Source organism: Drosophila ananassae, chromosome 2R (assembly GCF_017639315.1).
Source record: "Drosophila ananassae strain 14024-0371.13 chromosome 2R, ASM1763931v2, whole genome shotgun sequence".
NCBI classification, from domain to species: domain Eukaryota; kingdom Metazoa; phylum Arthropoda; class Insecta; order Diptera; family Drosophilidae; genus Drosophila; species Drosophila ananassae.
In genome coordinates this window covers 9,474,874-9,485,936 of record NC_057928.1, presented here as the reverse complement: position 1 = coordinate 9,485,936, position 11,063 = coordinate 9,474,874, and the positions used below count along the sequence as shown (strand labels likewise).

At 41.4% G+C, this 11,063-nt stretch overlaps 2 protein-coding genes across 2 annotated transcripts; both read right to left on the bottom strand.

Moving 5' to 3' along the window:
* Nucleotides 1-3,557: 3,557 nt before the first annotated feature.
* Nucleotides 3,558-7,799, bottom strand: LOC123257066. Its single transcript, XM_044714502.1, has 3 exons — nucleotides 7,524-7,799; nucleotides 4,766-7,037; nucleotides 3,558-4,651 (listed from the first exon to the last, which is right to left on the bottom strand). Exons 1-3 carry the CDS (start codon nucleotides 7,797-7,799, stop codon nucleotides 3,558-3,560), a joined length of 3,642 nt encoding a protein of 1,213 aa, XP_044570437.1.
* A 199-nt stretch (nucleotides 7,800-7,998) lies between these two features.
* Nucleotides 7,999-9,564, bottom strand: LOC116655805 (myeloblastin-like). The gene is made up of 3 exons (XM_032454180.2): nucleotides 9,251-9,564; nucleotides 8,886-9,105; nucleotides 7,999-8,829 (listed from the first exon to the last, which is right to left on the bottom strand). Exons 1-3 carry the CDS (start codon nucleotides 9,465-9,467, stop codon nucleotides 8,229-8,231), a joined length of 1,038 nt encoding a protein of 345 aa, XP_032310071.1. The 5' UTR covers nucleotides 9,468-9,564; the 3' UTR covers nucleotides 7,999-8,228.
* Nucleotides 9,565-11,063: the final 1,499 nt, after the last annotated feature.

The following is an 11,063-nucleotide window of genomic DNA, read 5'->3' as shown; positions in this document are numbered from 1 at the left end:
GTGTGCGAGAAGGTGTGGGTGTGGGAATGAGTCTATGTGTGTTTTATAGGATTCGCCCACTACAAGCACGGACATTGGGGGCGGGGAAAGCAGCCACGCCCAGCCAAAAATGTGATTTTCTTTTTAATATAACCAGAAGATGCCAAAAAAAAAGGAAAGGAGAAAGGGAGGAGAAAGTGGAGCGAGCCACAGAGATGATGGGAATCATTGTCAGTGTGGGTGTGCGCGTGTGTGTATGGGTGAGTGAGTGTTTATGTGTATGCCTGGCTTTTTGAAAAGTCCAAACCATAAAATTGAATAAACCGCATTGAAGCACATTATTTTTTATTAACTGCAGGGTAATCCTCCGATGGCAGGGCAAGAGGGTTTGAGGTCCTGGAGAGTGCTAAACCAAAATCCCGAGCAGGTTGTCCTTACGGTCATCGCCTTTGCCCTTCCAGCGAGCCAGCATCCTGGAGTCCTGCCTGTACTTCGTCATGTCCTGTGCTTTTGACCGACGTTTGTCAAATAGTCTTTTGCAATTTACACACTCGAAAACTTTTGTGCGACAGAGGGTTACGCTGAGGGATTCCCATTTGGGGTTACCATTGGAGATGACACAATCACTAGTTTTCAATGGAAAATTTCAAGAATATGGAAGGATTTTAATTTAAGTGAGTATGCTAAACTTCGTTTTATTTTATAAACATGTGTTTGGGAAATGTTAGCTGGTAAGCAAGTCTTTGATTCTATCTATTTACTTAATTTATTTATTAAAATATATAATATAATGGAATTTTTAATAGACAGTTCTCGTGATCTGTTTGTCTTGTAATTCCATCACTGAGCCATCTCTTGGTTGCGGTGCCCATTTTCGAGGATATATCAGCATTGGGTGCAGCGTTTGTTGGTTATGGCCCCATTGTGTGTTTGTCTGTGTGCGGCCGTAGGTCCTTCTGTGCCCGTGTGTGTGTGCACTTGCCTTTCAAGCACCTTATTTATAAGCACTTTTAATGGAGTTGGCTTACACAGGACGTACGACTATGAGTATGAGCATGAGTTTGAGTATGAGCATGGTTATGCCAAGCCAAGGCTGGACTCTGTCTCTTTTTTTCTCAATCGAGCCATCTCTTTCCAGTCGACTGTGTCTGTCTCTTGGCCTGCGTCTGGGTGTGCGCTTCAAAATCTGATTACGATTTTTATATGACACTTTGATATGATTTATTTGGTCATTCAGCTTTTCAAAGGCAGGCCTCCAAGCCGACCGGCTTGCCTTTAACCCCACAGTGGCCACGCCTCGCCGAAAGGGTGTCAATGGCTTTTGAAATATCTGCAGAGCATTTCATTTTTGTTTTCCCCCCGCTCCACTTTGGACGAAAAAGGAGAAAAAAATAGAAAGAAATAATAAAAGGGATCCAGACTGAAGGACCAGCTTCCTACTTGTGCTTATGGCCGGATAATGTGAGGCTTCAGCCAAGTTATTTGCAACTGCTTGTTGTTGTTGCTGCTGCTGCTGTTATTGTCGGTGAAAGGAGGGCTGGAAACGAAGGACATCGGGGCGGGGTAGGTGGACCTCCTGTAATTGATGACCTTCGCGATACGTTGTCGTCATCCGTAGATCCTTTTTTTATTTTTGCTCTTGCCTCTGGCTCCTTTTCGGTTGTTGGTTGTTATTTTTATGGCAGGGCACTAAAAATTTCTTTTTTAAATTGAATTTAATGAAAGGCGTGATCCAGCCATGAAGAAGTGAGGCGGCAAAAGAGACGGCAATAGGCAGAGTGAGAGAGATGGAAAGAGGAATAGTCCACGGGCGCGCCATATTCAAATGGCATTTTCAAATAAATACGGTTTCGCTGGCCAGGGGATTCCCTTAATCGTTTTCACAAACAGTCGCCTATAAATAGGGAAAATAAATTTAATTTTACGATTTTTGTGCTACCCAGTTATTGAAATAAACTTACACGAAACGATCGAAAAAATATGCTGGGGTTTATAACATAAATTTACAGCCCAAAAAGGACTATATTAGTTATGAGAAGTAAATTGTTCCTTTTAAAATTTATTAATAATATTTATAAGAGAAGATCTCTTCTACAAAGTATTGAGCCCAATTTTTAGGAAATGCCCTTTGGGAATATTCGGCCTTCCTCACAGACTTATTGCAATAAATTCTATTGTGTGTAGGAACAACAAAAAAAGCAAATAAATATAAATAAAAGGAGAAAAAAATAAATCGCTCGATGCAAAGTCCAAGTGCTTATCCTGGTAATTTTTATGGGCCCGTTTCAAACTTTGTTTGCCACCGCTATATATATTTTTATTGCATAAAAAGATTTGCTCTCTTTGCCGTCTCGTGTTGCCCCCTACCCGACCATACTCTTCTCCCCATCGTTATAATAATTATTGCAGGTATTAAGTCAAGTAGCCGCAAAGAGCCCTCGTAACCTCTGGCTAACCCCATCCGCTGCCCTTTGAAACGTGGCTCCCCCATCCATGGGCCATTTTTTTCCGTTTGTGGTCATTTTTTCGTTGCCCTTTTTTCCGTGGCTTTGCATAACAATAATGTTTATCTAGCTATCTCTTTTTCTCGCTGATACAGTGAAGCTTCAATAAAACCCACCTATATATACATCAACGTATGCATTTTAGTTAAAAAGGTCGAAATAAAAAGAATATTCATACATATATATGTACATACATACAATAGATTAATAAAATATATATACATATATACAAAAAAAGGTCTGAACATGTATCTTAGCTAATTTCCTCCTGATTCTTAAGCGGAATATCTTAATTGATTTGTGGATCGATTCTCCATCATTTCGCATCAAAATCTTAAAAAGAAAAATTTTTTAAGATCTTTAATGAAATTTTCTTGAAGTGCTTGATCTGAATCACCTCCAGTGTCGATTTGAGCATGCCCGTCTCTTTGAATGTCCAACTTTCTGTCTGGTGGCTTCTGTGCGAACTTATCTCTTAGTTTTTAATCTGTCGTCGTCAAAATTTCCACCTTTTTTTCTTTTGCTCTCAGTTCAAAAATCGGAATGGCTTTATCCTATGGTCGATGTATTTAAAGATAGAATGCACTCTACATATTTTTATTTTAGGCAATTCATTCGTTCTACAAAGTTCCATAAGAAATGACTATATCCCACTATATAAAAATATGCCCAAATGTTTCTTTGATTCCACAATTTAATTTGTGATCCCCAACCGGCAAGACGAATGAGCAGTGGACTGTAGAGTAATATGTTCTTGTCAGTTTCGCTGTCTAATTGGTACTAAGAAAATTTACATTTGTGGAACTTAACGATAGGTGTGTGTGTGTGCATACATGTTGTGGATTCTAAAGCTAGTAGGTATAGAAAATATAAAGATGACAATATAGGATAACTTATAAACTATGTATCGATAGTTCCTAAACATCCCGGGCCACCCTGAAACACGGTTTCTGAACTGGGTAATTTCGCAATTTTCGTTATTGGCCGGGTCAATTCTCCTGCTGCCGTCTTGATCTTGACTGCGCGAACCGTATTGTCCTTTCCTTGGAACGTGTCGATCACCTTCGCTAGATGTCATAATGCTGGTGGTGTGTTGGACTCCTTGACGAGCGCAACGCTGCCGATCGAAATGTTAGGGGTTGGCGTGGTCCACTTAGGACGCTGCTGATGCTTCGCCTCTGCTGACAACTGCGAATGTTGGATTCGTCCACCTACTCTTAGCAGGTTGTCCTTGTCGATGATTGGTGAGATCTTGACCAATTGAGATTGGTTCCCTAGAGCCTTGTTTGCGCGTAGTAACTGGATCTCCTGTTGAAAACCAGCTTGAGCGTGTTGCAGCCACCGAATCCTTGCTGCCTTGATCTCATCGAACGTTAGAGAGTTTGATGTTTGTTTCGAAGATGGGTGCTTCATGCGATGAATGAAGCGCAAAACGTAAGCAAGTGTGTGTATAAGCTTCAGCCAAGATGAGTTGCGATTGAGAAGCTTATCCCATGGGTTGTCCGTCGTGACATTCGTCTGCGCAGCTAGGCAGGTAGTTTTGACTTCGTCTTGTATGCGTTTGTCTGAAAGAGAAGTACAGTTATGAGTATTGTTCAACCTTTCCAAGAATTGTTCCTTGTCCCTCAGCCATGAAGGACCCTTCCACCATAATTGGAAGTCAATGAGCTCGGATACTCCCAAGCCACGGGATGCGCAATCCGCTGGGTTCGATTTTGAGTCTACATGCCGCCATGCATGCTTCGGGATGGATTCGAGGATTTCTGAAGTGCGGTTCCCAACAAACGTCTTGAGTTGGGCTGGTAAATACGATAACCATGACAGGACTATCGTCGAATCACTCCATGCGTAGATCGTTACGTCGTTGTTCATTAGTCCAGCTTTTATGGATTGCAGAAGTTGACTCAATAGAAGTGCGCCACATAGTTCCAGGCGCGGCAAAGACTGCTGCTTCAAAGGTGCCACTCTGGTTTTTGCAGCAAGTATGGCGACCGAAATGGTTCCATCGTCGTTAACCACTCGGCTGTATACCACCGCTGAGTACGCCTTGGTGGATGCATCTGAAAATCCGTGCAATTCGATTCTCTGTTTGTCGCTTTTAACTAAGCGCGGTATCTGGAGCTTGTGAAGGTTGTCCAGATCAGCTCGCCATTTGAGCCAGTTGTTTGCTAGTTTGCTCGGTAGTTCGTCGTCCCAATTCAAATTCAACAGCCAGAGTTTTTGAAATAGTATTTTGAATTGAACTACGATTGGTGCTAATAGACCGAGAGGGTCGAATATACGTGAGACATCCGACAACACTTGCCTCTTGGTGCAGCGAGGGTCTTTCGATAGGTTTACATTGTACGCCAATGTGTCCTCTCCAGGGTGCCAATGCAGCCCTAGCACTTTGACTGGTGATTGTGAGGAATCCGTGTTATCCTCCGATTTGATGCGTTTGGTATTCGATACCCATTTCCCGAGCTCTAGGTTAGCACAGGACATCAGTTGGACCAGTTCGTCCCTGTTGCGTAGCAGCTCATCCTCACTATTTGCTCCAGTGAGAACGTCGTCGACATAGAAGTCCTCCAACACGATTTTTGCTGCGTTCGGAAACTCGTGCTTATGGTCAGCAGCTAGTTGCTCTAGCACTCTGACTGCTAGAAATGGTGCGCATGATGTTCCATACGTCACCGTGCATAGTTGGAAGTGCTTGATAGGATCTGAGGGATCCTCTCTCCATACGATTCTTTGATAGTCTCTATGTTTTTCGCTCACCCATATTTGACGGAACATCTTGACTATGTCCGCTGAAAAGACGTATTTGTACATACGGAATCGCAAGCACACAGCAAATAGGTCTCGCTGAATACTCGGTCCGATTGAGAGCGTGTCGTTTAATGCCATGCCTTTGGCGTCTTGATATGAGCCGTCGAAAACCACTCGAAGTTTCCGACCCAATACGGGATGATGTGGCAAGTAGAAATTCCTACCCTTGGGAATTTCGGTCGGTGAGATTTCTCGCATATGTCCTAGCTCCTGGTATTCCCTCATGAACTTCACGTAGTCGTTACGTAATTGTTGATTCTGTGCTAAACGTCGTTCAACTGATTTGAACCTCTGCAGCGCTCCTTGAAGTGTATCTGCGAATTGTGTTTCGGATACTTTAAACGGAAGTTCCACTATGTACTTGCCTTGTTCGTCTCGAGTGTGTGTTGCAAGAAAGTGTTTCTCCACCTCCTCGTCTTCAGGTTGAACTTCTGCCTTGCGTTGTATGCTCTCCAGCTCCCAGAACCTTCTGAGATAAGCATCGATGTCTATTGTCGTTGTGAGTGCCGTAGCGCTGCATGCGCGTGATGAAAGCAGTGATGTAATTACCCATCCGAAAATTGATGATATAGCAATGAGCTTTCCTTTGTCGTCGTAGATTTTTCTTCCAGTTATAACACTCCAAACGTGTTCGCTGCCCAAAAGAATGTCAATTGGGGCATTCGTGCTAAATTGCGAATCTGCCAATTGCAGATCGTTGAAAACTCGAAGTACAGACGCGTCGATGGTCTGCCTTTCCAATGATGACGTAATCTTTCCAAGCACGTGAGCCTGGACTACCAGCTGATCTTGCGAAATACGGGATTGGATGCTTATAGTGCTGCATCCCCTTGTAGTGTCTGCTTTGGTTGATGAAATTCCCGTAACCAGTATGCGTGATGGCGTACGAGCCAAACCAAGTGTTTGTATACAGCGTTCAGATATGTACGACAGTTCTGAACCCGTGTCCAATAGGAGTCGGCATGCAACCAAATCTCCCTTTGCGTTGCGAACGTTGACCATGGCCGTCGGCAAGGTGCTCCTGTTCCATCCAGTTGATTGTTGTGAATTTGCAGTGCCTTGTGCACATACCATTGCTGCAGAACCTTCTGCTTGTGCGATGTGACTCGTAGTCACCGTTGAGATGTGTGCGCTAGGATCCTCCTGATCCTCACCAGTTTGTGCGATTGTTCCAATAGCCTGTTGCTTGCGTTGCAGGTGCAACAGTGAGTGATGCTGACCTTTACATTGTCTGCACTTGAACGTAGATTTGCATTTTCTGACCCCATGACCAGGATTCAGACAATTGTAACATAGAGCGTTTTCCTTGGCAAACGAAAACCTCTGTCCTGCTGACATGTCCAAGAATTGTTGGCATCCATACAGACGATGCTCTGTAGAATGACATTTGCTGCACTTGTTTCCTTCAAGTACAACCAGCGAATGTGTGACCTTCCTTCCCTTGTCACCGATTGAGGCTGTAGTCTTGCCTCCGATTGTTTCACGCTTGCTGAGCTCTAGTTCCTCGCAACGTGCATCCAAAAATTTGAAGAATTCCTCCAGTGTGGGTGAGTCTGTCTCCACACTGCGCTCGATCCACCTGCGTCGAGTATCTGCATCCAGCTTCTCCAGCGTCAAGTAGATGATCCAACAGTCTCGTCCTGTTTCCTCTATGGCATCCAAACCACGCACTATTTCATTGGCGCCGTCTGACACCTTCCGTAATGTTGCTGTATCCGACCTTGTTGTTGTTGGCAGCTTCATAAACTGCTCCAATAGTGAATTCACGATATGCCGTGGACGATTATATCTTTCATTAAGTCGCTCCCACGCAGTGTTGTAAGCTGAATCCGTAATAGCCAAATGTCGTACCAGATTTGCAGCTTCGTCGATCAGAAGAGATTTCAAATGATGAAATTTGTGCGTATTTGTCAAATTCGCCTTGTTGTGAATTGTGCTCTCATATATGTCTTTGAAAGCTGGCCACTCTGAATAATTGCCAGCGAACCGTTTAATTTGAATTTTAGGCAATTCGCTTTGAGCTGATGCCCCTACCATTTGAGCACTACCTGAATTCGCCGCGTAGGCGTCTCCTCCTTCAGGTCTCGACATGTTTGCAGTGGCTCGATTTGCCGCCAACTGCTCGAAGAGTTGTTGTTGTTGTTGTAGCAAACTTATTATTGCGTCGTTGTTTTGCAGCACGCCGCTGCCATTTTCACTGTTCCCAATTGATGGACTAGGTCTTGTACCTACCATCGCCGAAAGTAATGCATGCGCCCTTAGATATTTTTCCTCGTAGAATATGTTGTCATGCTCCGGATCCACATAGCCATCTACTTCGTCGAGCATAGCTATTTCATCACCAAATCTATTGAAGTCTTTCCATGTTGTGTTGAGATGCTCCAGCCGCGAAGACACCTCTGCCCGTGTGGCGTTCGAATGTTGCGCGTCCTCAGCCCAAGCCAAGCTCCGTGTGATATTGGCCTTGAGTCTGGCGCGCCCTTTTGACAATGCTTTTAATTGCTCCATGCCGAGAAACAATTACAAATGAGAACCAATGCACAGAAAACTACAAAACAAATCCGGATGCGAAGGACCAAACAATGATCCCCAACCGGCAAGACGAATGAGCAGTGGACTGTAGAGTAATATGTTCTTGTCAGTTTCGCTGTCTAATTGGTACTAAGAAAATTTACATTTGTGGAACTTAACGATAGGTGTGTGTGTGTGCATACATGTTGTGGATTCTAAAGCTAGTAGGTATAGAAAATATAAAGATGACAATATAGGATAACTTATAAACTATGTATCGATAGTTCCTAAACAATTTGAGTCTTAAAAGTATATTTGTTATAAGCTGAGTTTGGATTGATTATGTTTGGTTTGTTTGGTGTATGGCAACGTTGGACCAAAGGATCAAATTTTATGTATTATTTCTTTTTCATGATAACCCTTGTTTTAATTAAGAAAAATTTTGAAAAAAGGCGTAGGACGGGGTCGTACGTGGTTTTCCGAAATATTCCATAAAACTTTATGAATCCAGGGAAGGTAGTGCAAAACATTAGTATACAGGGTTAGCGGAGCACTTGCATCACAATTTGGTCCATCCGACGCCACGGCCATGACTTCCGATAAACAAGGTTTATAAAATGGATGCCGCCGAACTAATGGGCCCCCAGAATCTCCTCCACATGCGTCAGATGTTATGTTGTAGCCAGTGGCTTTAATATATTCGTATTTTTCATTTGAGAAGTTCGTGTCAGAGATGACACGCATTCTAGCCCTCATTAATACTTCATTGGATGGCTCTTTACTATTTCTTCCTCCAAATCCGTAAAAAAGTAAATTGTCACTCTCTTGTATAGGGTATTCAACTGACGGTAGGCAAGCAGGTCTGATATTCTCAGTAAACTTTACGGTTTCATTAAGCATTATCAAAAGTATATCATTTTTAATTGTTAATCCATCGTAATTAGATGAAAAGTTTTGCACCACTTTATAACGCTTAATTATATCACCTTCAGTGCGATTATAAACTCCAAGGCGAACGAAATATTCTCTGTACAGAAAAAAACATTATTAGAATAAATACTTTTATACTCATGATAAACATACAATTCCGACGTATTTTCGGCACGGGCTTCTAGAACACAGTGGGCGGCCGTGAGAACATATTGGTTGTGAACCAAGGCTCCACCACACTTATGTATGAACGTATTATTCCATGCTTCGATAATGGCCATGTATGGTGCTTCGCCCGGTTCTGTCTTTACTCCGTTGAAAATTAACCCTCCTTTCGGACAGATCGATGAGTCTCTATAGTATTCCTGGCAAGCTTTAAATGCCATATATATACAACAATATACATTAAAGGATTTAAAATTGAACAAATTAATTTTTTTTATTAACTTGTTTGTTATAAATATCTTTCCTAAGCATCACTAAGCACCTAAGCATCGTGTTATTTATAAGAAATTTACCTTTTTCAGTATCCGAAGTTGCCTCGAAGAACGGGCAGCAAACATAACTGCCATCACTATTGTTACAGAACTCGACATCATTTTTTTCGGCGTAACTGCAATAGCTAAACGGAACACATTTTGTAAACCTAGAGCACTCTTTTTCTGAAGGAAGAGTAGCTTGAGTTGCTACCCAAATACATATTGAGCAAATCACAAGAGTATATTTGATTGTCATTTTAAAGAAAGTTAGTAATCGCAAATTTTTTTAATTTTACTGATTCTTCTGGATACGTCCGCTTTTCAAAATACTCAATGACAAACTAACTTGAGAGCACATCAAGACGAAAGAAATGGACCTAACATCGGCGATTCAATAATTGAATCAATTAACAAGAAAGGAAAGCTAACTTCGGGCAGAGCCGATGTTGATATACCCTTGCGCTTAGGTAGCAGCTTATATTATTATATATATATCGGATCGTATATAGTTGGCCGATTCTTACATAGAATCGAATGAAATTTTATACATAAGATATTTTGGCCAAATATAACATATGTAGAAAATCCCAACCCTCTAAATTAAAAAAGTTATGGCATTTTCGATCAGTCAGTTATATGGCAGCTATAGGATATAGACGACCGATACCGGCCGTTCCGACTTATATACTGCAAACAAAGAATGTGTGCAAAGTTTCTACTAGATAGCTCTAAAACTGAGAAAATAGTTTGAACTCAGGAATATCGACTCAGGAAGTGATCCTGATCAAGAATATATATACTTTATCGGGTCGGAGATGTCTCCTTCCCTGCGTTGCTCACTTTTGACCAAAATTATAATACCCTCTACAAGTGTATAATGAATCAATTAAACAAATGAATGCGTACGCGATAGCTCAATACTTGCTTAATCTGAAACTTTTTCAAAGTTTTTATAAATTCTTAATTGACTTTCTATTACCATAAATAGGGAGCCCTTCACATTGCTAACGAGAAATCTACGATATTTTAATATATTTTTAAAATAAGTGTATTGTTTAAAGAATATGTTGAATAAACAATAAACATATATAAAATATAAATATATAAATTCATTTTAAACAGTTTCCATATTATACATTTGTGTTTATTTTTATAGAAACCACAACGATTTTTGCGCAACGCGGTTCTTTGTGGCTCACGTTTATCTCCGGAGGATGGGATTAACATAGAGCAAAACTAAAATGTGTTTAATTAATATTTTGTTGTGTAATTCGCGGGATTATAGTTTTTTTTACTAGAAAAAATAAAAATATAGAACTTGGCGCTTGTGGCTGTTGTTGCAGCTTTCTGACCGTCACTGGCCGTAACAAATCTAACACACAGATGGAATCAACCAACGATGGCAGATATTAAAGTTCCTTTTTATACCCTTGCAGAGGGTATTATAATTTTGGTCAAAAGTGTGCAACGCAGTGAAGGAGACATCTCCGACCCTATAAAGTATATATATTCTTGATCAGGATCACCTCCTGAGTCGATATAAGCATGTCCGTCTGTCTGTCTGTCTGTCGGTTTCTACGCAAACTAGTCTCTCAGTTTTAAAACTATCGAGTTGAAACTTTGCACACATTCGTTTTTTCCTTGCAGGTAGTATATAAGTCGGAACGGCCGACTATATCCTATAGCTGCCATATAACTGATTGATCGGAAATGCTATAACTTTGGTGTTTTTTAAGTTAGAGGGTTGAGACTTTCCACACATGTTAAATTTGACCAAAATATCTAGTGTACAAAATTTCATAAGGATCGGCCGACTAAATCCTATAGCTGTCGATGGGACGATGGGAATTGG

What these genes read in the sequence shown, in the direction of transcription:
- LOC116655805 (XM_032454180.2), bottom strand. Translation starts at nt 9,467, where the DNA reads ATGACAATCAAATATACTCTTGTGATTTGCTCAATATGTATTTGGGTA. An exon ending in AACTTCGGATACTGAAAAAG is followed by an intron (nt 9,106 to 9,250) that starts GTAAATTTCTTA and finishes TGGCATTTAAAG; the next exon opens with CTTGCCAGGAATACTATAGA. An exon ending in GCCGAAAATACGTCGGAATT is followed by an intron (nt 8,830 to 8,885) that starts GTATGTTTATCA and finishes TTTTCTGTACAG; the next exon opens with AGAATATTTCGTTCGCCTTG.
- LOC123257066 (XM_044714502.1), bottom strand. Translation starts at nt 7,799, where the DNA reads ATGGAGCAATTAAAAGCATTGTCAAAAGGGCGCGCCAGACTCAAGGCC. An exon ending in ATGCATTACTTTCGGCGATG is followed by an intron (nt 7,038 to 7,523) that starts GTAGGTACAAGA and finishes CTATTGGAGCAG; the next exon opens with TTTATGAAGCTGCCAACAAC. An exon ending in AGTGTTGTCGGATGTCTCAC is followed by an intron (nt 4,652 to 4,765) that starts GTATATTCGACC and finishes CGAGCAAACTAG; the next exon opens with CAAACAACTGGCTCAAATGG.